This window comes from Prosopis cineraria, unplaced genomic scaffold (genome assembly GCF_029017545.1).
Source record: "Prosopis cineraria cultivar Desert tree isolate PC_DT_omini unplaced genomic scaffold, ASM2901754v1 PC7, whole genome shotgun sequence".
In the NCBI taxonomy this organism is placed as follows: Eukaryota; Viridiplantae; Streptophyta; class Magnoliopsida; order Fabales; family Fabaceae; genus Prosopis; species Prosopis cineraria.
In genome coordinates, this window is record NW_026555338.1 from 29273850 (window position 1) to 29301567 (window position 27718).

The 27718-nt window shown below is 32.3% G+C and overlaps 3 protein-coding genes across 9 annotated transcripts; 1 reads left to right on the forward strand and 2 right to left on the reverse strand.

Annotated features, from left to right (window-relative positions):
• Positions 1 to 656: 656 nt before the first annotated feature.
• Positions 657 to 5060, reverse strand: LOC129315263 (E3 ubiquitin-protein ligase BIG BROTHER-like). Its single transcript, XM_054958850.1, has 8 exons — positions 4872 to 5060; positions 4274 to 4430; positions 3195 to 3417; positions 2619 to 2653; positions 2087 to 2131; positions 1413 to 1540; positions 1113 to 1221; positions 657 to 1012 (listed from the first exon to the last, which is right to left on the reverse strand). The coding sequence occupies exons 2-8, from the start codon at positions 4403 to 4405 to the stop codon at positions 962 to 964; spliced, it is 723 nt and encodes a 240-aa protein (XP_054814825.1). The 5' UTR covers positions 4406 to 4430; positions 4872 to 5060; the 3' UTR covers positions 657 to 961.
• A 4627-nt stretch (positions 5061 to 9687) lies between these two features.
• Positions 9688 to 13263, reverse strand: LOC129316102 (ADP,ATP carrier protein 1, mitochondrial-like). Of its 5 annotated transcripts, none has more exons than XM_054960365.1 (5): positions 13122 to 13242; positions 12383 to 12520; positions 11324 to 11832; positions 10854 to 11228; positions 9688 to 10219 (listed from the first exon to the last, which is right to left on the reverse strand). In XM_054960365.1, the coding sequence occupies exons 3-5, from the start codon at positions 11825 to 11827 to the stop codon at positions 9923 to 9925; spliced, it is 1176 nt and encodes a 391-aa protein (XP_054816340.1). In that variant the 5' UTR covers positions 11828 to 11832; positions 12383 to 12520; positions 13122 to 13242; the 3' UTR covers positions 9688 to 9922. The 5 variants fall into 5 exon arrangements, with proteins under 5 accessions (XP_054816340.1, XP_054816343.1, XP_054816344.1 ...); XM_054960368.1 differs by having other exon boundaries at positions 12359 to 12520; XM_054960369.1 differs by lacking the exon at positions 13122 to 13242 and adding an exon at positions 12996 to 13016.
• A 3533-nt stretch (positions 13264 to 16796) lies between these two features.
• Positions 16797 to 21096, forward strand: LOC129314925 (protein DEFECTIVE IN MERISTEM SILENCING 3-like). 3 transcript variants are annotated; one of them, XM_054958404.1, is made up of 6 exons: positions 16797 to 16930; positions 18641 to 18758; positions 19126 to 19360; positions 19730 to 19921; positions 20115 to 20327; positions 20540 to 21096. In XM_054958404.1, exons 1-6 carry the CDS (start codon positions 16910 to 16912, stop codon positions 20718 to 20720), a joined length of 960 nt encoding a protein of 319 aa, XP_054814379.1. In that variant the 5' UTR covers positions 16797 to 16909; the 3' UTR covers positions 20721 to 21096. The 3 variants fall into 3 exon arrangements, with proteins under 3 accessions (XP_054814379.1, XP_054814381.1, XP_054814382.1); XM_054958406.1 differs by having other exon boundaries at positions 16799 to 16930; positions 18644 to 18758; XM_054958407.1 differs by lacking the exon at positions 16797 to 16930 and adding an exon at positions 17284 to 17310 and having other exon boundaries at positions 18644 to 18758.
• Positions 21097 to 27718: the final 6622 nt, after the last annotated feature.

The following is a 27718-nucleotide window of genomic DNA, read 5'->3' on the forward strand; positions in this document are numbered from 1 at the left end:
ATCACAAACAACGGAGCACATTCTGAGACACCCAACACTGCGTCCAGTCGCAGGAATATCTCCCGTCTTCTGCTTCCAGTTCATGCTAATTGCTATCCGCTACGTAAGCAGTAACCACACGTGATCTTTGTTTCTTATTCTATCCTTGCTCGTTAAATTACTCATCTCAATTAAATCTCTTCCTTTTTTTTTTCACTTTAACTGCGGATTTTGTTTAATTACACATCTATCAACATAATATAATTAACACTCCATCAATTCATCAATTCCGAACATAAACTTTGTGCTAGCATCTTATCTAATTATCTAAATTTTTACAGTACATTGCAGAAAACATATCTCAATGAAGAAATATTTCTTATCACTAAAAATATGAGTTTCTTTTGAAATATTGAAAAAAAAACAATTGAAAATCAAAATTAATACATCACTATCAATATCAATCAATATTTCATATAAAATATTATATCCCATTTCCCATCATCTCTATAATGCAAAGAAAAACATGTCTAAGTAGAAATCATTTCATAACACCAAATTACTAACCACTTCTAGGTTTACTCTGAGTAAGTGTGCGAGAAAGGGGGGGGGATTTAAAAGTAAATTAGCACTAGATGTAAGAGCAATGATAACTCGGAGATAGGCAGACATGCATATCCACAAAATATAATGCATCAAAAAATATCTATTTGTAAGTAATTCAATTTATCCATTTTTTATGGACCAAATCTACCTTAACATCCATCCGCAGTGCTGAATAACATAAAAACTCAAACTACATTATCGACTTAAACTTGGACTATATGGTTGATAGTAAACAGGGCACGTAACAGGACCGCTGAGTGCTTTCCTAGTCGACACCTACCTAAGTGTAACAAATTCCGAAAAAAAAAAACTCAAAAAGAAAAGATTTAAGAAAAATAATAAAGCAAAGAAAACTAAGATTTTCCCCAAGATTAGGCTAGTGCGTCGATTCCTCACCAAATACCTCAACATTGCAAACTGGGCATTTCTGGGGGAAAAAACACAACAATAATAATAATGAGAAAACAAATTAAATAGGTATAGCAATTCAAAAGAGGGATCTTTAGATGAACGTGCATTTGACTGACCTTGTTAATGCTAAGCCATTTAGTGATGCATTCACCATGGTAAACATGCCCGCATGGTAATTTTATTTGTCGGTCACCTCTTCTATACGACATCTGACAAATTACGCACCTGCTTTTTTGTGCAATTCGATCGTCAGAGAACATTTAACAATGTAATAGGAAAACAGATTTAACAAGATAAGGGAGAGGGGCTTGTAGATTTTGCTGGAAAGATGCATTGAACCAAAGGATTTATGTTCATCTCATATTCATTCAATAACACCAAGTGAACGAAAAATACCCAAATCAAGGTGCTATTACCTTTTCCCAAAATTTTTTCTTTTAAACAAGCTTCCAAATTTGTACTTTGAGGTCGGGAGCAAATCAATGAGTTCTTGAGAAAGGCCTCGGCTTTGAGTTCCCACGGCCTCACCCAAGTCCAGTAATTCCTGCCACAAGTAAAACATGTTGCAGCATCGATCCTCATGGTATTACCATTTTCAAAGAAATTACCAAGCTCAAATATGGATATATGTTTTTCTTCAATCAATGTAAAATCTACAAAGTGTCGGAAGATATATAAAATGATATCCCCATCTTGTTAAATCACTTACATTGCCAAGGATAACATTTGAATGCGAAGCAATGTCCCAAAAATTGCTAATACTTATCCAATGAAAGCAAACAAATTTTGACTGCACAGTAGATATGTTAGTTTTGACTACCCACCAACCTCCAGGCATAGCAGGGTTCAGAATGCCTAAAATTTCTCATGCTTAATACTCCTGTCATGTTTTATTTCTCCAGTGAAACCAAGCTCCAGTAAAAATACCTCTCCCAATTCTTCGTAATTGTTATTTTGCCAAGAAAACTAAACATGACAAACAAATTTTTGAAAAGAAATTAAAAATTCCAAAGCACTAAAACTGCAACTTTATACATGTCCAAGTAGGATGCAGCAGCATAATACATGTAGATCTTTAGGTTTAACTAACCTCATAAGTCATATTATCTGGATCGATATTGTCTTGCCATATAACCTGCAGCGAAGCAGAGAAACAGTTAGTAGATTAGATCTGAAGAACAAAATACAAAATGTACATCCTGGTTTCAGTCTATCAAGTCACAAGCTATAAAAAATATAGAATGGGTCAACCTTTTATCATAATTAAGTGCTTGAACCGCAAAATCAATTCTGTATTTTTCATTCCTTTTCCTGTCAGCTAACAAATTCTAAGTTAAGCCGACCCACTTAGTGAGATAAAGCTTGTTGTTATTTGTTTGTTAACAAATTCCAAGTTACATGGATCATATTCGAAAGAGAACTCTTTTCTGCTAGGACATGAAGTCAGTTTAGGGAATTCAAGTACCATCTTCAAGAAATATATATCTTCTTTGAAGGTGAATGTAACCAGAAGTCAATATGTCTCCTAATTTTCAAGCGTATAAGTGCGAGTGTGCCTAACTGGGAAAGACCCGACTTATATTCAAACATAAATCAGGCACATGAATAAGAAGGACGCCTACCTCAGCACTATTGGAATCATGACGATTTGGGCTGGCTGCAAAACAATGAAAATTTCATCATATAACCCTCACACTCTTCCAGATAAAATACAATCCAAAACAGCATTCACGCCCCAACTCTAAAAATGAAGGGGGGGGGGGGGGAAGACACTCCACATCTGCAAAACGAATCCCAAAAGATAAAGATGCTGTAGCCCCCATACTTTACCAAGTAAAAATAGACCAAAACAGAAATTAGATCAGCGGGTGAAAAAAGAAAAAAAAGCGGGCAGGTGACCCTTCACTTTAAAAAGTTCCCGATGATTTCAGCTTTACCACAATTATATGCATCCAGTCTCTTTCCCACCCCTTTCCTCGTTCTCTTATCTATCCAGAAACTACTAAAAAAGTATAGTACTAGTTTCAGAATAAAGAATTCCCTCTCAACTATTTACATTAGGTATTTACATTATGTATATATATATATAATATAATATAGTACTCAATTTTAGAATAAGGAAATTCTCGCTGAACGACTTACATTAAGCATCTATATTATTTATATAATATAAATATATAGAAAAATTTTGAGCTTACATTCTTCAGGGATGGTCTGCATTCCATTCACTCCATCCCTTCCGGATGGAGAGTCTGTTGTGGTGAGTTCCTCAGTGGTCGTTGTTAAAGGATATTCCCACTCTCCCCTATCGAACTCCCGTCTTGGTAAACTATTATTTTCTTCGTAAAATCCATAATAAGATGCACTATCCGGACCAGACAAGCCAAACTTGTAAGGATTCATGTTCATGGACCAGTATTCCTGAACACAAGCACATGTTAACATACATTATGATCATGCTTAATCAAGCAAAAATGTTGGGATTATGAGAAAAACGAAGCTAATTACAATATAGTGAGGTACTAAATAGCAAGTTATCTTTTAGCTGGCCACAGAATCGGAATGGTAAAATTTAAATTGGAAATAAGTAAACAAGGCATCGTCAAAAGTACATACAAATGGACTGTTGGCAGATATACCTGCCTCCCAGAATTCCTTGCAATACAGTATTAGCCGTTCAAGTAAACGAATAGTAATTTTACTACCTGTCTTCTGAATCCAACTGACTTAACATTCCCCTTCTCTATATTCTAACGACGTGTACGAATCTCACTAGAATTCTTTAAAGAAACACTTTAATGTCCACAAACCACCCCATCAAAAGAATATTTGTGTCGGTTATAAAATAGGTTGGGATTCGTGCAAAATCAGTAAAATCCAAGATGTCTAATAGCTTAGACATTAATTCCATAGGAAACCTTAGATTCCCATCGACAAACAAAAAAGCCAAAATAGTGGGGTAAAATTTTTGTTCTCGGTTCCTAAGGTGTGATAGAGAAAAAAAATCCAAGAGAAAACTTCTGCTTTTACTACCAAAAAATTTCCAGTGAAGTATGTCGTAAGACCAGACAATCATTAATCTAGAAAATACAAATTCAACAAGTACCGTAACAGTACCACCCGTCCTTGGATAGAATAGATCTACAGTTTTCATGCAAAAAACAACTAACGCCCAGCACCATATTCTATTGTTAGCAGTTATGCGCTTCTAAAATAGGAACATACATCCTAATTATCTCTCTCTCTCTCTCTCTCTATATATATATATAACTGCAACCTGATAAGGAATTGATCCAGCGTGATCATAATCCGCTGGCGGGCCGTCGAAGAACTCCATGAAGCTTTCACTAGGAGTATATGGAAAACAAGGGTCTATGTAATGCAACTCCATTGGTCTACCATCATTCATCTTGAACCCAATACCTGAACGACAACTGCACGAAGCAAAAGGAGCAAACTGCATAAAAGGTAAATCACCACACGAAAAACTATAAAATCAATGCGGAAAACAAATCAGTCTTAAAATAAAAAAGGAAATAAATCAGTCAATGCGGGATTCTCATCCTCAACAACCAAATTTCAGTTTCCTGGACGAATTCGTCAAGCAGAAACCTCCCAGAAACGTTATCCGTGACCATGAGTGGAGCTCACAAGCAACAAGTTACAAATTACACGAGATTATCTCCTTTTCTTCCTCTCTCTTTCTCTCTCTCACTCTCTTCCTGACCTTTTATTTTCTCACACATTACTCAGAAAACTAACAGGCAAGACGACAGACTTCATTATTACCATTCTAGACAGCAATTTCTTCAGATTTTTTTTTTCTCGGTAACCAAACGAAACCGGTAAGAAAAGAAGATTTACGTCTGATTTACCTTAATCTGCAGTTTCACATTCCAAAGTGTAGCGGAAATCCAAGAAGGAAGGAAACGGAAATCGGAGAGAACAGAAGCATTCGAGGCAAGAGAAACGGAGAGGAAGGAGGAGCAGTGTTGAATGGAGAGATTGGGGGAAGCAGTGAAAGTGTGTGAGAAAAAGGGAGAGAGAAGTAAGGGAATTGTTTTATTTTGTCATGTGCCCCTTCCCTGCATCTCTCTCGGTTTTATACATTTTTTTAAATAATTTTTTTTATCAAATATGGGAATTACTATATTAGGCCGATTGAAATATCACAAGGACGGCAAAATCTCTCCAATAAGTATTTAATGCAGTGACGAGACTTCTTGGCTTGCTAACGCCCCACAGCCTATTAAAAGGGCGGATTGGATTTTATGGGGAAATTTTCACTCTCAATGATATCATGAATATATCACGTGATATAAAAATAAATTGTTTGATTTAGCCAAATTTTTTTAAAATTATAATATAAATTATTGTTAATTTATTTTAAAAAATTGATTAAAATTTTGATTTTTTTTCAAATTTTTTACATCTTTCTAGTTGTGCCATTAAATATAATATTTAATTTATTTAAAATATCCTCATTAATTACTAAGATATATTAGGAATATATATGTAACACCTATTTAATACTTTTTATTGTCGACCAAACAAAGTTATAATTAAGATATTTATTGAAAAAGTAAATTTACGCTACACACTACCTTTACATCAAGAGATGGTTGTGGCCAGGGGACAATGGTGGGGATAAGACCTCTAGATGGGGCATAAAATCTTAAAAATGAAAGATGAGGATGCAAAATATTAAAACTTAAAGATAAAGAGTTCAACATTTTAAAAATATAAATACAAAATACTACAACATGTATAGAGAAAAATTATGTATTTTTTTTTTCAAAATTAGTGGACGCATTTGCCCATTTCATCACGTGTTTCGTAGCTTGTTGTGGGTTCTATATCTATACAGTGAAGGAATAGGTGTGTGGGTACAGTGACGGTGAGTGTTTGTCACTCTTCTCCATAGAGAAAGGATTATCCTTTCCTATAAAGGAAAAGATAAGTAAATAAACGTGTTCAGATGTTTATATTTAGGTCCTGTTACTTAATAATAAAATGAAATAGGTTAAAAAATTAAAATAAAAATAAACTAAATTATTATTTTTTCTTATAGTAATTAAAAATTATAAAACTCAATATTATATAGCTCAAATGTTAGAATTATCATATAATAAAAAATTTCATGAATCACAGCCCACAGATTCATAAATTAAATTACTATTCTCTCTTTTGAGTGTAGTTCACCTATTTTTTAACATTTTGATCATCTAATTTTTATTTTTTTAACTGTATTTCATTCTAGCAACTAAACGGACCTCGGTTCATTACAAAATTATTTAATACAGTTGTTTACCAAGAGGTTTAGGGTTTGAACTCGTTTTTGATGTTTTATTTGTTTCATTATATAGAATAATAAGTAAATATAACAAAAAAAAATCATGGGTCGTCAGCAAAAATGTATGGTTTCAGTCAACTTTACACAAGGTTGGAAGTTTAATCTTAGTAATTAGAATCAGATCCAAAAGAAAATCCTAGCAAATAGAAAAATCGCAGAACGACTTTACATGAACTAATATAGTAGTGTAGTGGTCAAATCTGTGATTTGGTAACACTAAATATTAGGTAATTTTATAGCAAATTATAGAATATAATCTACAATTTATATACATATGAACCAATAATTAATACTCAAATCTGTCTAATTTGATAGTAGTAAATATTAGGTGATTTTATAAAAAATATATACAATACAATCAATAATTTATAAATAACTAATAATACTTAAATCTGTTTGATGTGGTGCTAAATATTAGGTGATTGATGAAATGGTGGCAAAATGTCACCTGTAGACGTCTCATTTGTGATAATCAAATAAATTGGATAAAGAATTTTTTTTAGATATCTAAATTATTATCCCAGAATTGCTATTGAACTTATGGATATCCTATAAACCTTAAACATTTGCCAACATAGCTATATCACTGAAGTTAATGTTTACTCCGTCTCAATCAAAGTTCTCACACTCATATAGTACAACTTCACCTAAAATCATTGACTGTCAAATATTATCATTAAAATTAGGGATTTGGTCATAAAAGATTATATTATTACTTGTAATCATTTTTAAAAACAAATTGATCCGCAAACTGGGGCTTGCTCTGGTTATTAAAGAAGAGGCAAGTTGACCAAACAGTGGGAAATACCTGCAACGTGCATGGTTTTGTTTGTTTCCTTTGCTTCTGATGCTTGTGAACCACAGGAAATTTAAAAAAGAAAAAACAAGGCATTCAACTTTTTATAGACTGACCCACTGTTGCAAGACTAATTAACGAAACAGGAAATTAGAAAGAAAAACCTTCAAGTTTGATTTATATTGCAGGCATTTCATTTCTTTGTGGCAAGTTGGTGAGCAAAAAGCAGCGATAGTTTCTTCCCCAACTTCTTCGTTCGGTCCAATTATCTTCAGCTGATAACTCTCTTATATTTAGATTTTTTCTTGCACAAGAGACCAAACATGACAGGCATTTTATATATATATTTTTAGTTGGAAATGGATAAGAAAGCTTGTTTTTATATCATTGTGCGTGGCGGTTTGAATCTGTTGGTACTTTTTCGCCTCCATGGATTTTGGGTCTGTTGATTAATATATTGTATTAATTAAATTAAAATATAAATATTAAATGCATAAAATGAGGACTCCTTGACCTCGCTGAAATGCTTGAAATAATAATATGTTTCCTGTTGCACAATATATTGTTATATATAATTTAATTTCATTGGTTTCTTCCCTGATGATTAGTACAATTAGGAGAAAAAGAAATCCTAAAGAAAGTATTTGTGTGTGAAGTTCAAATTCCACCATCAAGCTCATAATATATTTCTTCCATTGCAGCGGCGTAATATTAAAAATAATAATAAAACTTTTAGTTGTTTAAATTTTTTTTATTTATCAATTTTATCCCTTAAAGTTAGTTTTTTATCAATTTAATTTTTTAAGTTTGCTTCATCTGTCAATTTGGTCCATATTGTTTTTTTCAAAGAGAAGGTGACATATTATTAAAATTTACTAGCATATAGATAAAAGAATATTAATGATAGTTATACAATTAATTAAAAGAAGTATATATACTTATTTAGATAAGATAAAAAAACAAACTTAGAAATTTTTAAAAACAAAAAAAAATGCAACATTAATGATAATTTGTTTTAATTTAGTTACATATACATACCAAGTCATCAATATCTTTATATATTAGATTAATTTAAAAGTTAATCTACTTTTTAAAACTCAAATGACTAATATGATAATTAAAAAATAAAATTGAATTAATAAAATTAAATTTGAGTTTCAAAATCAATAATTAAATTAAACTTAAACAACTGAAAGTTTTTATTATCGCTAAAAAAACGCACACACATGAGGTAGACAGGCCTCATGTCAAATAAAGAGCCAATCTATATGTCACGTGTCTATCTCTTGCAATATAACGAACGATGGGACCAAAAGAAGACCTGATCAGCAAGCAAGGAATTGTGTATTTGAAGGCAATAATAGGGATCGCAGCGAGGCAAAGTGTGTGAGAAAATGCAAAGAGTCACATGCACACTGACCAAGAGAGATAGGGATTAACCTAAATTGGGAGTAACATGTCGAAAAGGTGGTAAAAAAATGTGCCAAAGGAAGCATATCAATAGGTGCATCTGTATCTCATATATATATATATATATATATATATATTGACACTCACAGACAAGTCATTGTCTTGTTAAAGCACTCTGAAGAATTTTGGTTGGGTCTACTTCTCCAAAGTTAAAGAAGGAATCTAAGGAGCCAACTTCTTCCCTTTAAAGTTTAATCACAATATATTCTTTCAACTAATAGTAAATTTGCGTATATAATCCTCGTATTGATGTTTGGATTTATTTTACCCATGTAATATGACATGTCAATGAAAGTATTTGTACGTGGCCTAAAATTCAATCATTATATAAACGAAAATATAAAGTTTTAAGAGACTATTTGTTCAGTAACAAGTAAATTGTTTCATTATTTTATCAGTGAAAATTATTCACACAATTTTATACTTGATGAAAATTCATTATTAATTTTAAAATATCAGATAAAAGTTATTATCTTCATGTAACTTGAAATTCAAGAAAATTTAGTATGATTTAGCCAATGTTTTAATATCTGCTGTTATATCTTCACAACTGAGGATGGTATACAACTAAAAAAAAAAAACCAAGAATTTCAACATGATAATATATAAAATAAGGACAAGTATACATTAAATAACACCTACATATACAAAGTTGGTTAAATTAAAATGTTCTTAAATTTTAAAAATTACACCTTATTTTTCTCTTATTCTTTTTCTAGATAGTGAAACTCTACTTTAGACATGCCTTTCATTTAAAAATTACGACTGTGATGCCACATGCCAGTGACAATGTTTTGATTTAAAGTTGGAAAGTTACACACACATATATAATATTATCACTTTTTATTTCTGTACTTGTCATCAACACACTTCAATATTTTATATTTTTCTGAAGGGGAAAAAAGAAAGCATGAAGATATGCTCGTTAGTTGTTTGGATGAAGACTAAAGCTATCTCACGTAAAAAAAAAAAAATAATAAAGCTCCAATAGAGAATCTCATTTGCATTTTATTCTAGAGATAGTATTAAAAGGATAAACTCAAAACAATATATATATATATACATATATTAAGAGAATATTTCTCAAATAATACAAAAAGGAGATATAAGTGACAGTTAATTTGCCCGCCACTCAAAAAATCATGGCTAAAATATCAATTTTTGATCGAAACTAAAACTGATTCTGGGACATTATCCCAAAGAATGAAATTATTAAACAAAATCTGCCGGAGCAATTTGTTAAATTCTCAAAAAACTTGTGATTCTCATGATCATCTACACCTAAATATGAATCAGAAATCTAGAAACTAAGCGCCACCAGATCCATACTTCTTCCCGAACACCAATACCTGAAGCTTGTCATAGCCGGCAAGCACACCAGCACCGGCAACAGCACGGAGGATGTTGGCGCCGGCTCCCTTGAACAAGGACTTGGCGCCTTCATTCTTGATAATCTGAGCAAATGCATCCATGGAGCTCTTGTACTTGACTGCTTCACCAGAGGTCATCATCATCCTTCTTCTAACAGTGTCAATGGGGTATGAGGCTAGCCCTGCACCATTGGTAATGAGCCATCCCAGAGCAAAGCTAGCAAAAAAGCTATCCTGCATTCATTCAACAAACACCTATATGTTTCAGAGTTTCATCAAATAGTTTTGGCACAAATGTTAAAAACCAGAAAGGTAAACAAAAACAAGATGTCTTTCCTTGACATGGTTTACTTTACAATGACAGGATTGGTGTGCACAAACTATCAATTGAAGAGAAAGATAAAGATGAAAGAGATAATGGTGTAACGTGGGAAATGAATCTCACACAGCAAACAGTCAAGTTCTTTTAGATCAGTCTCTCTCTGAATGAATAAATGTAGAAGATGTAATCTATACCGAGCATATGTAAGGTCACGACATGAGATTCAGGGAAATTTTAATAAAAGGAGATATTGGCGTGCATTCAGAACCAAAGACAGGACATCTATGTTTGCAAACGCATAGGTACGAGAGAAGTACATTGTTCAAAACATAGAAGTCAAGTTTGTTAATATATATTGAATACATAAAGAATATAAGAATTCTTCCAACAATTAAAACAGTCTAGAGAACCTTCAATTATATATATGAAAGCAGCAAGGACAGTAATGCAAGTTTCTTTACGCTATCTCATTGTTGATATCATTTCATAAAAAACTGTAACATACAATGTCATTCAGGAAAAGGATGAAGTAAGAAAATTACCAACCTCTAACTTTCCAGTCAAGAGAACTGGCTTAAGGGAATCGTACATTCCAAAATAAAGACCACGATACACAATGATTCCAACACATGAGATGTTGAAACCACGGTAAAGACCAGCAACACCATCAGAAGCCAAAGTCTTCTTGTAGACATCAACGAGTCCATTGAATTGCCTTTCTCCTCCACCCTTCTTTGCGGCTTTCGCATCATTAGCCAGACGAGTTCTAGCATAGTCGAGGGAGTAAACAAATAATAGAGATGAAGCACCAGCAGCTCCTCCAGAGGCCAAGTTGCCAGCAAACCATTTCCAGTAACCATCCTTGTCCTTCTTGAAATTGAAAAGCCTCTTGAAGTAGTCCTTGAAAGCAAAGTTCAAGGCCTGCAGGTAGAATTTGAATATCTTCTTCAGCATCACATTCATCGAAACAAAAGGGCGGGGGCAAAAATCAGAAGAGTAAGAAATTAATAACTAACCTGTGTGGGAAAATAACGGATGACATTGGCAGTGTTACCTCTCCAAAGGGAACCAACACCTTCAGATTGAACTGTCCGGCTAAAACAATCACCAATACCCTTATAGGGCTCAGATAGCCTACCGGCTTTAATCATTTCATCTTGATTCTGAATCAAAAGTTTGACACGTTCAATGGGAGCAGCAGCAGTTTTTGATACAGCAGCAGAAACTCCGCCCATAAGAAAGTCCACCATAAAATTTCCTTTCTCAGCTGGAGCAGCAACAAAGATTGGCGAGCCTGCTGCTCCAGCAAGAGTAGAAATTTCAGTTGCAGGTCTGCATGCTGGCATTGATGGATACTGCAGTGCAGCATTTGAGTAATTCCCAAATGAGCGTCTTTGGAAGAGAGCAGGTCGGCTGAAACTGTTGTCATAACTTCTAATATCAGGAGAAAGCCCAGAATGGAGATGGATTTGGCCGGCTACCTTTTGTATGATGCTGGGGTGATGAACCTGATCAACCATGGTGACTATCATGAAAAAAGTCAGTATATAATGTCAAGTAATGTCTTATAAATTGAATTACATTGATTTGAGACATGAGTGTTCACAACAATCGAGAGAAAACAAAACCGCCAAGCATGCTTTAACAAGACACATGTAAAAAGTATTCAGGCAACAATCTAATATATTGAAAATACGCATTTCAAAAACTTCCTCTCAACACAAAAACAAAACTCACAACAGAACGCACCATATAGCTGCACACTCTTAACACATCTACCAGAGATCAAAGGATGTAAGTAAAGACACTCCCTGCTTCGTCAATATATGAATCTATATGTTATACCACGCATGTAACTTCTATACCGTCACCCGAGGTTGAGTCAGAGGCAATTAGAAAACAAAGATAACAAAATGAATCAAGAAATAGATTATGAAGCCAAAGCTACAAAGATATAGATCACAACATAGTAAAATTTCCAACCATTATTATTATTATTATTATTTTTGGTAAAATTTCCAAACATTTTTATCGCATGATCATGTGTTCACATCATAATGTTAGGACTAATTAACCAGATTCCTTGACAGCAAGGGTTGGCTCAAATGGCAGGATCGAATCTGTGAAATGCCTGCCAATGGCTATTTGTTGGTAGATGATAATCACGGCGCACCTTGCCTTGGAGCCAGAATAACCAATCTGACTCCTCAAACCTTGTCCATATATACCCAAAAAAAAAAAAAAATTACAGCTCCTCTTTGGAACAAGATATGATGCAATTAGAAATCTGTGATCATTACAAAAACATGATTCATATATATAACACCACCAAGATCTAATCAGTTCATATACATAATCAAAGTTCAGCATATGCTTCCAATTCTAATCATAAATTACTTCTCAAAAAGGAAAGCATGATAACAACAGCAAGATGACTTCAATGCAAAACCCGCGCAACAGTTTTAAAAAAACACATAAATTAACCACCTTTCAGAAAACACAATACAAGTAATCATGGTTAATAAAGAATGTAAAATCCCAGATATGAAATCGCATTCACTCACAAGAACCAGAAGGAAATGTAAGCGAGAAATCACGCGGATCAAACAGTTAACGATCCTCGATACAATAGTGTACACATCAACAAGCGACAGAAAACAAAATTCAAGCAGGATTAATGTTGTATACCTAAAAATGATAGCCTCCAGAAATGTACAAGAAGGATGTCAAAGAGTGAATGAGGAGAAACGAAGGGGACAAATATATGACAGATGAGAGTGAAAGGCAAAGAAGAAAGTGAAATGCTTAATTTACCTAAGAAGGTGGTGGGTGGCTTAGCGAATTCCTTGGAGACGCTCTTCGCCTTTCACAGGGTTTGGGAATGCGAAAGGTGTGGGAATATGGGAGGAAGAACTGAGGTAGAGGGTGATATGTGTGGAGGAGGCAAAGTTTTGATTTTTGAACGGACTAAGGTCCCTTTTCACGATAACCATCATATAAGTTCAACACAGCTGGCACAATATAGGATTTAAATCCTCTTACTTTTATATTAGTGAAAGTGAATTTATGCCAAGTTTGCCATTTTAAAAAAAAAGGGGGGGGGGGAATAGAAGATTTTATAGAAAGGAATAATGTTGAACAAATATAATTTATATCATGTCATATACTTTTTATCAAAGATCAAAAATTATTCTAGAAGTTGCCTTACCATAAAATTTGAAAGGAGTGCTGTAATAATGAGCATTGCTCCTAGAAGCAAGGGCTGTCCTAAATAGTGGCTACTGTGGGCAAATATATTATGAGGTTATTATAGCTCATCTCTATTTTTTAAATCTAATAAAATATTGCCTAAATTGAATCACTATTAGAACCTTATACTAAATAAATTATCTCCATTAGCACAAAGTCCTAAATTTGCCACTACCTAAGAGAAGATATTATAGTAGTACAAAGCCCTGAGTTCAACTTTGTGCGAATATATAAATATATTTGGGAGAACTATCAATTGAACATTACAATACTCAAATTTAACTAAGTGAAAATAGTAATATCAAATACATACATATATTAATATACTATATAGATACATTGTTTTTTGATAAATGCTATTAGATACACAATCAACATGAAACCTCCATGCTATTCCTGAGTTGTTGTTAGTATAATATGATTATTTGAGGTTTCATTAAATCGTGATTAGGCATTTTCAAATAAGTTTAATTTTCAGAAACAAAAATGAATGAATTCAAATATTATCCTTTGAAGATTTTTTATCGTCGTTTAAAATTATACTACCATAATCTTTTCTTTTGTCAGTAATTTTTTTAATTAAGTTAAAATTAGATGATTAAAAATATATCAATAAAAGAATTAAATTAAAGTTTTTTTTATTAAATTCAAGGGTCAAAAGTACTTTTTGACCAATAAAATCTCAAACAGCCACGTGCTCCGGTAACTTCCGAAGTCAAAAAAAGCTTAATTTGAGCCATGTTTGTTACATCACGTCTGTTTCGACTCATCTAATTTGGCACAGACATGAATCTTCAAACCAACAAATGTTCCATTGTTCACACCCTAGTGTGTTATATATGACTGAGCTTGGCCAAATATATATATATATATATATAACAGAGTTAATATTTTAAAGAGTTAAATGATAAATTTATTTTTAAATTAAAATTTTAGAAGTGTTTAAAATCCTAAATTTATTTTTAATACAATATTTTTATTTATATTTTAAACGATGTAATTTTTGCTCTCAATAATAAATATTAATTCTGATAATTAGTTAATAAAAAAATTGCAAAGAAAAAACTTAAAAATTATAAAAATTAACCAAAAAATTGCAAAAAAGATCTTATAAGAAAACTAATAGCTTTTTTAATATTTTTTTGGTTATTTTTATAATTTTTTTAATCAACTAATCATCAAAGTTTATATTTGTTAAGGTCTGAAGCAATATTGCACCATTTCAAAATATTAAAAGAAAATATTACATTAAAAATGAATTGAAATAATTTAAAAACAAATTTATTACAAAACCCTATATTAAAAAAAAGAAATAAGTAATCCGTATTGCTCAAAAGGATTTGTATCAATGGGGTGTTTGGTGTATAGAAATCCATCGAAATTCGAGATGTGATTCGGACAGGTAATTAACATATTTTTGCCAAACATTCGGGTAATAGCCTTTTATATGAACTAATAAGGCGATAAAAGAAAAATTATATCTTTGTAAATTTAGAATATGGTAGTCTGCATTCTTTCCCAAAATTGAGTATAAGAGCTTTATTACAGTACAAGTTTCAATTTTTTTTTTTTGGACCAGAAATACAAGTTTCAAGTTCACAATCACAGGACAAAACATTTTGACTTTTGCTCCTGCCAAGTTTAGATAACATTTGCATGTTTGATTTTTTTTTTACCCCTTAATGAGATGACTTGTTTATTTTTCATAAAGTTGTATTTGTTTTTAATTAAATATATATATTTCAATGTTAAAAACATAATTACTCGTTTATTGACAATGAATTAATTAAGAGATTTGGTGAGAGCAATTTTTTTTAAAAAAAAAGATAAAATAGCTAAGAAAGTAAAATTTATCTATGTTTTATTTAGAAAAACAAATACTTCCCTAATAATGAAGAATGCAGGAAATCTATACGTCCGCAAGTTATTCACTTCTTCCAACCATGTGAAATTCCGTGGATTGAATGACACTGGTTTACAATTTTTTCGCTTAATCTTAATTATTTAAGCCATGTCAAGTTCTTTTCACGTAATTTTGATTAGTGTCACTCACTCCCTTCAAAGTATAAAATAGATTATTAGTAACTAATTTACATTTTTTTAAAAAAAAGTTGATGAAAATTTTAATGTTTTTTAAAAAAATCACATTTTTTTAAATCATTCTAAAAATGTTTACATTTGTATTAAACTTTTTATGAAAATTCTATATGTCTACAAGTTATGTAAAAGATACAATTTAATTATATTAATTTTGATTTAAAAAATTGTGTATTTAATTCTAAATTTACATAACATTTTAATAAAAATATAAAAATTCTTAATTTTATTTTTAAACAGAAAAAATGAAGATTTTTTATTTTTAATTTCAAATACTAAACATATTTAATCATGTAGACTTAATTAAAATAAAATAAACTATGAGGACTTGATTTAAAATTCAGAAAAACTAGAAGGACTTGAAAAAATTTTTTTTTTCATTTTTTCTAATATACTTAAACCCTTGATACTTAAGAGGTATCAACTGCTGTCCACTTATTGATGATTAGTAGGGCTAGGAGTATATACTGCTACCATGATATGGAAAATTTCCCCAATATCATTTAATATAGTTAAGGATAAATGAGTAAATTATTGTTTAAAATTTAGTCTCAATAGCTCTATAAATTTTAAATTTATTTATTGTATAAATTGTTCCTCAACTATTGAAAAAAGTGCAATCTAGTTCTTACTATTAACAAAAATTAATATTAACTATTAGTTCTTTAGAAAATGATCAAAAAATTACAATTAGAGATAAAAATTACATGCAAGGAACCAAAAAATTATTGAATTTTTTTTATAATTTTTTATATTATTTTTCTATCATATTTTAGTTAATAGTCAAAGTTAACTTCTGTTAGAGGTAAGAATTATATTATATTGTTCTTAAAAATTAAAAGAATAATTTACACAAAAATTGAATTTAGGATCTACGGTATTATTGGATAAAAAATTTAAGAAATAATTTATTTATTTACTCTATGGCTAATGTATAATTTATTACAAATTAGCATGATATTTCATCTTAAATAAGTTTAAAAACAATAAAAAAATCGTACTAAAGACAAAATTAATGTTCAGGAGTGTCAACTTGAAATTTGTAAAAGGACCCCAAAAATAATAAAAGTGAAAAGTGAAAATTTCATTCCCAAATGACTTATGTGTTGGGAAGGTCAAAGCAAACTGCGGTGATGTTTTGAATATTGTCAGAGGAGTTTAACAAAATTACGCAACTGCCACTGAAGCTGTCATTCTTTGCCGAGACGACAGATTGCGCATATCTGCAGATTGCCGTCCTTCTCACTCTCAGCGCAATGTCTCAAGCCAATGGCCAGGTCTCTTAAATTTGACTAATTTTTCGTTCCATATCCAACCTTCGTGCTTTTATCTCTTTGTTCTTTTTTAATTCTTTAATTTGTATTTTTTATACTATTCATCGCTCATTTGCCTGTCACTGTAAATCGGCTTCCTGCGAAATTTTTATGTTAAGTTGAAGCTTGACCATGTTGATGATTCGATTTGGGCGTCCCCCGCTTCATCCTCCATCATCCATCCGTCTTCTCTCTACGTGTCTTCATCAAAAATCATATCCCCGGTCGTTTATTTCGTCCCTCGTTCAAAACCTAGCTCCTTCTTCCATCGTTTAAAACCAATTTCATACAACCCGTGAGAAACCCACCGTCTGTACTCCTCGTATAAGCCGTCACCTAGTAAGGTCCGTTCATCTATCGGCTCTTCCATCCATATTTCTTGTTGATTGTTGTGATTTTTCATTGTGCTGATCTTTTCAGTTCCCCCACTTTTCATTATTTGAAGCTCAATTTGGATAAATTCATGTGATGTTTTTTTTTTTTTTGTGGCTAATAATGTTATTTAATTTTTCTTTCCCTCCCCTTTTTACCTTATTTGGGAAGGCTGATTTGTCTGTCTGTCAGTTTCGCAACTTGAAAGAAGGAACTTTATTGGCACCATGAATGTGTTGAATGTGTTGTAAGCTGCATTTTCCTTTTAAAAATAATAATAATAATAACAAAATGTATCTTCATGTATCTTGCCTCTGGATCTTTCTATATTTATGCTAAATGAATTGATTTGGAGCCAGCTTAGTTTCTTCTATTCACAAGAAAAAGCATATTTCCTCAACTAGTTGAGTAATTAGTTTTGGTCATGTAAGACCTCAATCTCCTTTGTCTCCTAAATTTACTATTTTCTCCCATACTACCCATATTGATTGCTCACATTAACGTATGCAGTCGATAGGGGTAGTTTCTGGTGTAAATGATTAAAAAAATGGGGTATTTTAGGAAAACCAAGACACTTTTTTTACAAATAATTAACTTCACTAATTTCATTAATCTGTGTGAATTAGTTAGCTGAGTCCTTATTTAGGATTGGAAGGAGTATTAAATATCAAAAATATATATGGAGCTGCACTTTGAGTGTATAAAATTATTGTCCATGGAGAATGCATGCTCAACCTACCAAATGAATATAAACAATATCTTGTGACCTTAAAGTAATGCATTTTAATTTTTGGATTTTTTTTTTTGGGGCAAAGTTAGCTGGTTATATTGTAATGGCCAGCTACTAATAATAACCGTTACATTTAGAACTAATGTTAATGTAATTTAGTCACAAGCTGAAAGAATATCATTGCTTAAGGTTTGGGAATCAGCATCAATCAATATAAACTTAGAAGCTAAAGGAAGCTGCATTGTTCATTGATCTGTTAACAATAGCTTCCTAGCACGAGATCTAGCTGACTCAATAACACATGTATTTGCTTTGGAAGTTGGAACTACAATCTAGTTTATTGTTTAGGTCTTGCATATTTGGGATTCATTCTATCTCTCGAAGTTATTTGTTCTTCAGATAACTTGAAATTTGGTCTTTGAAGAAGTAACAATAGTCAAATTACATGTCGCTCATTCAGCCACATAATTGAAATTGTAATATAGCTTTACTATTTGTTCAATTTTTTTCCCTTCCATATCATGATGTCAATCTCACTGAACCTTATAAATGTGTTGTTTGTTAATTTTCAGCAGAATCTAAAGAATAATGGAGAGAGTCTGGAGAATAAGATCAAGCAGCATGAAGAAAACCTTAGATTTCTAACTTCTCAAGCAAATCGCATAGATGAATCTATACTTGACTTACAGGGTATGCAAAATAAGGCTTCCCTTCTATTTTTTAAGGGGAAGGTAGAGGGTGGGGGCATGGGTGAGGGGAGTCATCAAGATTAATTGTGCAAACTAATTTGCGATCATTGTAATTGTTACAAGGGAGTGTAACTGGGAGCGCTAGTTAGTTTGTTAGCCAAATTATTAGTTTAGTATAGCTGGTTAGAAGATAACTAGCTCTGATACGACAACTGCTATTGTAAGTGAGGAATATCATATACTGGGATGGCTGTCGAATAATATTCTCCATACTTTTTCTCTGCCTAGTATTAGTAACGATTAAATCTGTTTGATTAGTTGTTATATGAGTTTCTCCACCAACAATTTTTGACTGATTCAGTTTTTAGTGAGTCTTGGAAGGTATCATTCGACTCATGTAACTGGGATAGAAAATGGAAATGGTGCTTTGGAAGCTGAAGAGGAAACCATACAACAGATATTGAAGAAAGAGAACACTGCTGCTGGCATACTTTGCTGGTTGAAATCTAATACTTTGTCTTGGGCATCAAATGCGGTATTTACCAAGGATGTTGTGGGAGTTGTCGCATCTCTTGCCAGGGTTGCCAGTGCTGAACTTAGCCAGTCAGTATCTCTTCATTTTGAAATTTTAACAATCTTTTTGATCCAGGTTTCTAATACTGCAAAGAGCCTGTTGTTGTGTCCTAAATTGTGTTAACATTGAGACTTAAGATGGTGCTTAAGCCTTTAGTTATCCTACCAAACCAGCTGACTGACTGCAATTGACCTGTGGACTCATCTTGTCCCATCTTGAAATTCGAAGCTGATAGTTTTCTTATACTATCACACTTACATACCAATCATGATACAGACCATTCAAGCAACACGATCTATCAGTTTCCTTGTTCATTGTTACTAGTATGAATTTTAACAGCATATCCTCACCGGCATAGTCATATAGTAAGAAGATAAGTATTGCACTTCTCAATTCAGGGTTCTTTCTGAGCATCTGGGACTAGAGACTATGCTAGCAATTGTTTGCAAGACTCATGAAGGCATTAATGCACTTGAGAAGTATGATGCAGAAGGCACTGTAAACTCTTCCAGAGGTTTGCATGGACTTGGATCTTCAATTGGAAAAAGAGTACATGGCCGTTATGTTGTTATTTGTCTTGAAGATTTAAGGCAAGTTATGAACTGTATACTTTTACTTGAAGCGACCTGACAGTGTTTGATTATTTTTTTTTTTTCCTTTTCTTTTCTGTTTTCAGACCTTTTGTTGGTGGTTTTGTACCCAATGATCCTCAAAAGAAGCTAAATCTTCCAAAGCCAAAATTGCCTAATGGGGATTGCCCGTCTGGGTTTATTGATTATGCAGTGAACGTGATCCATTGGATTCTGAGAATCTATCATATCTTACTGCTGATGGGCTCGGCCTTCGGGAAACACTCTTCTTTGCCCTATTTTCACGCCTCCAAATATACGGAACCAGGGGAGAGATGCTAGGTGCTCTCCCATGTATTGTTGATGGAGCTTTGTCATTGGATGGTGGGATGATTAAGAAATGTGGCATCTTTTCTCTTGGTAGTAGGTAAGTGACTTTGCAGTAATTTTCCAGAACTTAGTATTGACTTTTCTAAAATGTTCTTTTGGTCTCTGGAAATAACTAAATTTTTTAAGATCTTGTTGCCTAAATTTTTTAAAATCTCGGTTCTTAGGTGTAAATTTTCCTTAAAATTTTATACTATTCTTCTTGTCTTAAAATCAAAGAAACTGCCTCACAAAACTCTTATCTGGTTCCAGGAAAGAAGTAGAAGTGAAATTTCCTGTGACCTCTGGAGAATCTGATCTACCTGCTAGCTATATTCAAGCCGAGGACATGGCAAGGATGTTGAAGTGGGAAAGCTCTAAAATTGCTGCTGATATTATAAGGGAACAACAATTATTGGATTACACAAACGCCAACCTCACCAACGATGTCTGAAAATCTATTTTCTTTTATTTTATTAACTTATAGTTTTAGGGGACTTTGAAGGCATTGCTCAAGCAAGAGGGATGGCTTCAGGAAAGGTATGCCCAGTTAGACATGTAAAGTTTCTTAGTCTAGTTAAACTATGATATGTGAATCTTATTTTTCAAGGAATCAATCATATAATGATTAATGATTAGTTGTAAGAGAATATCTACTAGTCATGCGTTATTGTAGAATCTGATAGCAAATATCTTAGAAACTGTTTAGTGTGTTGAGAGTTCAGTTTAGGAACTGGAGTCAGGAAAAAGCTTAGCGTCATTGTTTTTAAACTTTTCTTTTTGAATGATGGAAGCCCTCTTGGATAATGAGTATTCCCTTTTCTGTTTGACTTGAGCATTTACAATGACAATTACCAGTTAATAAATTTTGCTAATTTAATTTCTAACTGGATGGTGTCCCGTATGATATGATGCACAGAATGCTTTGGTAGGCCGAACATGAAAATGTATTCTATGAAAAAGCATATAATAATATTTTTTATATGCCAATTATAAATAATAAGACCTATTTTCAAATTTTATACATTAAGTATATTTGGTTCACTTGAATGACCGATTGACTTATATTTAAGGTGGACTTAAACACATTTTCTTGTTGATTTAATGTTATCAAATTTGAACTTCTTTTTTGTAAAAAAAAAAAAGTGCGAGATTTGTCTAGAATTTAATGTCAGTTCTAAATTTGGATACTGGTGAATAAGGTTTAAATTTAAAATAAATGGTTTCTTTTTTCCTTTGAGGTACGAAGGATCTCTCATTAAAGTTGTTTTATGCATAAGAATTGAAATTTAAACTTTCTTGACAAGACCCATTATTCATGGACTAAGCTAGATAAAATCACATTGATGGTAAAGATTTTCAAACAAGTATTTAGCACCTTTATATGCCCAAGACTTGAACTTGATACTATTAATAAAGTTAGTACAATTTTTTACCAGTTGAATTACCTGCTTGTTGGATTGTGATTTGAACATTTGATTAGTTGCTTAAGAGTAAATTATTTCAGTCCTTAAACATTTTTTAAACTTTTATGACAATGTGGGGAATTGATTCTTTCTTGAGAACTAGTGTTTTCACTTGTATGCAGTGCGCAAACGCAATAATGATGATATTGAGAAATATTTATTTGGAAAGTGGCTCTAACATAAAAATTTTTAACAGGCGGATGGGTCCACATGGCCCTTGGGCTATTTTATTGGACTTTGATTTAATGGCCTAGACCCCAGTGCTTACGGGCTTCTCTTCTCAGTTGACACCCCCAGAAAAAGCACTGTTCACTTCTCACTCAAGTAGCTTTCATATCAACCCAGAAATAAAAATAAAAAAAATAATTAGACGTAGAAAATCTCACAAAATATAGGTATAATAGCTATGAGAAATTTGTTTCGTTATCGCCTGCACAAGAGAGAAGAAATGGAGGTTTGTGATGTAGAATATATGACACATGCTTATCTCATGTTTGGTTGGAGGAAAATGAGGGGAGGAAAAATTCTGATGAATCTGATTTTATAGAAATTCATAAGTGGAGTTATACAGTATTAATAAAGATAAGGCATAAATTAAAACTTTAAAGAGCGAGTAAAATTAATTAAAATCTTTTAACTCCACTTTTCCGTATTTTGTTTCAATCAAAATAGAATCTTTCCTCCCCTTCCGTCCAACCTAACCCTTATAGCATAGAAGATCTTTTGATGAAAGTGAAAGTAGAAGAGGAAGAAGAAGTGAGATTGAAATAAGATTTTAAAACAGGTATGCACATGGAAGTGGAGTATAATTCTCACTCTTGTTTTAAGTCTTAAGTTTGATGGAACCAAGTCTCAATAGGGTCTAAGGGAACTGAGTTCCATCAATTTTGGTGGAGATAATGAATTCATTCAAGAATGGGTTCATATGTACTAAACATACAATTTTTAGATTTTCACTTCTCAATTCCAACATATCAAATGAGGTATTAAGTTTGGTCCCATGGCATGTTGGCCAAAACTCAGAGTTCAAATATTCTCTCTAGTCCTTAATATAAAATGAATTTTAAATGTTTTTTTTTTCATATAAAACAAAGTTAGAGAAATTGATATCCTTTTTCAAATTTCACCCTTATTTATTTATTATTGTATGAATTTCTAAACAACAACTTAATATGATTATTAATTACAAAGAAGATAAAAAAATAAAAAATTACATATTTTTACAACAATTTTAAAGTATAACTACAATTTTTTAAGAACCACAGAAATTAATTAAATTTATCTTGTATTAAAATTGTTGTTTGAGTTGCAATGCCTAGTGGCAGAGGGGCAGTGAACTCTAGAGAGCAGCTTTAGATCGTCACGTGGAGATTCCGTACATGTTTCTTGGATTTCATAAACTGCTACACCAAACCTATATAACGTGTCTACGTACGTACAAGCACCAACCCTGATGACTGCTAATTACATTCTTCTAATTCACTGAGGTCTTGGAATTAAGAAACTCCCTCAAATTCCAAACCTTCAGCAGTTCAACTTGTGTTCACCTGCAGAAAAATCTAAAAACAACCCTTCCCAATCGTATCCGTGTTCATCGGTATTATCATTTGTTTCTTATCAATAGATCTGGAGATAGCATATATTATAAGGCGTTATTGATCAATGAATGTCACAAAAATGGATTCTAGCCTCTTGTAGACAACACGTCACCACTTAATTGATCAAGACATGTAATAATCAGTTGAAGTTAGAGTGCATGTGAAAAGAAAAACACGAGAGCTAGGTTTGTGGTTCTACATACATATAAAGAAATGTTTCTTTCAACAAATAAAACCAACAATATTTCATGCACACATTTGATGAAGTTGACTCAAAAACGACCTCTTTTACATTCATTTTGTGAATGAATAGTGAAAAATTTCCAGATCTGGGCCATTGAAGTTGATGAGACGAGAGGGCTTGAGGGACAAAATGAATGACAGAGGAAAAGTTTATGAGGTTGGTAAGAAACAAACAGGCGACAGTGAAACAAGCATATATGTAAAGTTGTGAGGTAAGGTCTTATTCACATCACATTCTGATAAAAGCTTTAGATTTCAGTGTGCGTGTGTGTACGTATGACAAATTTTAAAACTTGACCCTGCAAAGTCTAGCACCGATGGTGAACCTTCGGGAGAGGGAATGTACATATCATGTTACGTGGTGTTCTCTCATAATTAATAACGTGCCATCCCAGGTTGAGATTCCAGAGAATATTAATGGAATCATGATCTTAATAATAATGTCAGGGTACAGTTTGGAGTACTTTGTGTGTTTTATTTGAGAAAACTCATTAATTGCGGGAAGAAAAGAAACCATTTTTTGCAGAAAAGATTACGTTGTGATTGTGTGTGTGTGTGTGTGTGTGTTTGTGCAGGACGTACGAGTCTTAAGGTCTAATATATATATAAGAGGCCATGTGAAATGATATGTTGTTCGTTTGAGTTATGACAATTCAATATTATAAATAAAAAAACAGGTTCTATTTTAAAGTACAAATTTTGTATTCGAGCTTTGTACTTTTTTTTTTAGAAAAATAAAATTGACATTAGGAAATATAACCTTGACTTAATTTAGATTACCCAGCACTTAAGGTAACTTTTAGAAAAATGAAAAACTTATTTAAAAAAATAATAAAAATAGATTCAATTTAGATGTATAAAAACTAGTCTGTGTGTGAGAATGGTGTAACAATTGTATTAAAATGTTAAAATGGGGTGGACTAGAGCTGATGTTAAAATGATAAATAATAAATAATACATAATAAAGTGAAAGTATCTATAAGTTCAAAAAATTCAGTTAAAATGTGACATCATTTTACACTGTCGTTGGCTTATTTTGTTTGTTTCTTTTAATCACCAAATTCTTAAGGGTATGAACTGTAAACATGGCTTCATGGCTTGAGACACCCACATGCATGATGGCTTTAAGGACTCTTTGGAATTAGGTTAAAGAGGCATGATTGATGTTTTTGGGTTTAAAGATGTTACACTATTGAGATCTTCTCACGTGAAGTGGGCTGAGAGTGTGGCTGTTTGAATGATCTTGGGCTTATAACTGGAGATTATGTGTCAAAATTGTGAGGTTATTGGGTACGGAAACTGTTCATCAACGAAAAATAAAATTGTCGTGGCGTGAGACAAAACTTTAACCGAGCAATTCATTGAAGGCAATTTTACGAGTTGATTGATTCATACTTGTTCAGCAACTTCACACGTAGACGTTATCTCCTGATCAAGCAGGAAGGATATATTTGAATTTCTTCTTTTCAAAGGAACAGAAAATCTGAATTACCAGCGAATCAAATCCTGTCTGCTTTCTTAGGACTGTAAAGTATTAAGGATCATTACACAATCTTGGAGGTTATGTTGTGTTAAAGAATTTCTAAGATGGAATGATCTCTAGGCTTGAAGAATTTTGCAAACTTCAGGTATGTAAAATATAAAATGACTTCTAGGTGTTTGGAAAAATGCCTACGAGAATTTATCAATGAATGAAGCTACCTTAAATGATATTCTCTGTCTTGAGTAAAAATAAATAAGTAAATCAGAGAGGGTGATCGAGGAACCCTACTACCATTGATATTGTGGAAATGGAGTGTGTGTGTGGCCCCATTGCTCTGTAACACTACCCAATAGTTAAGTGCTTCTTCTTCATGCTTCATATAAGCCTTAAACAAAAGAGTCTATTTCGCACAGGATTTGCGGGATATGCCCCTTATAGTTTTGAGTGTAGGAGATAAGTAGCATGATGAAGACGCGCAAAACAACATTTTGTTATTAGTGCCATTTTGCTTCCATGCTTCACCCTTCTGAATCACTTCTGACAACAACGATGATGATCATTTCTATTATTGCCGTCATGATAAACTGAAATTTGTTATCTTTGTACAGGGTATGCCCTGTTCCACCAAACAAAATTTTTCTGCAGAACTACAAGCTTGACATTAAGAAATATAGCCTCTGTTGCAAATTGGTACAGCTTTAGGATTAGTCATATTCCAAAAGCTTTTGTAGTCCCCAATATCAACTTGTTTTGTGCTAGCTTTCTAGGGCTGTCTTGTCTACATTAATGTTTCCAGACAACATTGTAATTAAGAAGTAATGAAGGGCTGTAATAGCGATTGAAAGGAATTTTAGTATGAGGTTAGAGAATCTAATTACCAGGTAATCCTCATAAAAATCTCATGTAATAATGTGATCCTCAAGTCCTGTCCCTTACAATGAGATTGCAACACTGATTCACATAATTACTTGAAAAAAATTATCTTCTGATCCATATAATTTTGACTTGATCATAACTTTACCCTCAAATTTTAATTCAATGTAATTATTCAATCCTCATAATTTTGACTCATATAAAACTTCTAAACTTTAATTTATTGTGACTTGATTCAAGGACTAATACAAGGGGCAAGTTGGGGTGCTTGCCCCCCATGATATAAGCTCTCTTTATAAAATGTGAAAATATTTATTTAAAAGTATAACCTGTGTGAAAATTAATTTTAGTTCCCCCGCGTTCTTGTAATTTTTTATTTTTGACCCTCCATGTATTGATTTGTAGATCTATTCTTGATTTAGTTCCTATAGTTTTAGTAATATAAAATATTAGTCCTTAAATTTTAAATTAAGTCTTTATAATTTTGTTGGTTTAGAATGTAGAAATCAATGTTTTAAATGATTAAAATTAACTGAATTATACTGAATCAAAATTTAAAGATTTAGTTACAACCAATCAAATGATTAAGGTATAACAAGTTAAAATTCATAAATTGAATTATAATTGAGTCAAAATTATAGAGATTGAAAAATTACTCTTACATGGCTTCTCTAGATTACGGGTTACTTCCTACTCTGTTCACGGCTGTGGTGGCTCCACCTTGATAAGGAAGTCCTAAAATGACATTGAATCTCATGGAAGGTGTCTCTATCCTTCTCTGCAATGGTGCACTTATTGCAAGGTCTACTTTCTGCCACACTATCCTTCTAATTGTTCAAGAAAGTTACCAGAAGCTTTTATGAGACGTAAGGAAGCTGTCCACGTTGCCCAAAGAATGTCATCTTTTTGGATTTTTACTCTATAATTACAAATGAAAAGGATCGTGGTTCGCCTTCTTGTTCTTACATCACATGATCGATCACATATTTTGAAAACAAATTATTTAAACAAACTACTTATGGTACCTTTCAATGTTGGCTTATGATCAGTTGTGTTTAGAATTGAGAGCTAGTTGGTTTATTTCCTATATTTCAGGGCTAAAGCTTCTATAATAGTAAATTGCTATCCTTGAATTTTTAGGCCTCGTTTAGTATGATGAAGAGTTTTTGATAGAATCAGAATTGAAATTGAAATTGAATTGAGTTTTAAAAGTGTGTTTAGTACGAAGATAAAATCATGATATAATTTTAATAAATATATGTATTTAAAATATAAAAAATTAAAATACCCTTTATTTTATCTTTTTAATGAAAAACTTAACAATAAAAAATAAAGAATGTACTTTTAAAGCTCAAAATACCTTTTATTTTATTTTTTTAATGACACATAAGTTAATTCCATATTGAGTTGGTGGATTCTATGGTCTCTACAATGAAATTGGATTCCATCAATTTTAATGGAATCAGATTCCTTCAAAAAAGCAATTTTGGTATACCAAACAAGTCAACCGAAGAATTCCATGTCTAATTCTATTTCCCTTTTCACAATTCTGATATACCAAACATGACCTTAGTCATTCTAGATGACATCTACTTGAGTAAAACACTCCTTTTTAAAATCAAATCACCTGGTATCTGAAAGTTACATTGGACTCTGACTAGTTTGGATTGAGCCAGACATAACCACAAGGGCGGCAAGCTTTCTAAACAAGTGATTAACACAGTTATATACGCAAAACTAAAGCACGGGATTACTGTTAACCTAGCCAGCGTACAACCGTACCAGCTAA

Coding starts and splice junctions, on each gene's coding strand:
- LOC129315263 (XM_054958850.1), bottom strand. CDS start 4,405: ATGAATGATGGTAGACCAATGGAGTTGCATTACATAGACCCTTGTTTT. Junction 2,654..3,194: donor GCAGACCATCCCTGAAGAAT/GTAAGCTCAAAA, acceptor ATTGTTTTGCAG/CCAGCCCAAATCGTCATGAT. Junction 1,222..1,412: donor AGAAAAAATTTTGGGAAAAG/GTAATAGCACCT, acceptor ACAAAAAAGCAG/GTGCGTAATTTGTCAGATGT.
- LOC129316102 (XM_054960365.1), bottom strand. CDS start 11,827: ATGGTTGATCAGGTTCATCACCCCAGCATCATACAAAAGGTAGCCGGC. Junction 11,229..11,323: donor TCCGTTATTTTCCCACACAG/GTTAGTTATTAA, acceptor TTCTACCTGCAG/GCCTTGAACTTTGCTTTCAA. Junction 10,220..10,853: donor TCTTGACTGGAAAGTTAGAG/GTTGGTAATTTT, acceptor GAATGAATGCAG/GATAGCTTTTTTGCTAGCTT.
- LOC129314925 (XM_054958404.1), top strand. CDS start 16,910: ATGTCTCAAGCCAATGGCCAG. Junction 16,931..18,640: donor TGTCTCAAGCCAATGGCCAG/GTCTCTTAAATT, acceptor GTTAATTTTCAG/CAGAATCTAAAGAATAATGG. Junction 19,922..20,114: donor ATTTGTCTTGAAGATTTAAG/GCAAGTTATGAA, acceptor TTGATTATGCAG/TGAACGTGATCCATTGGATT.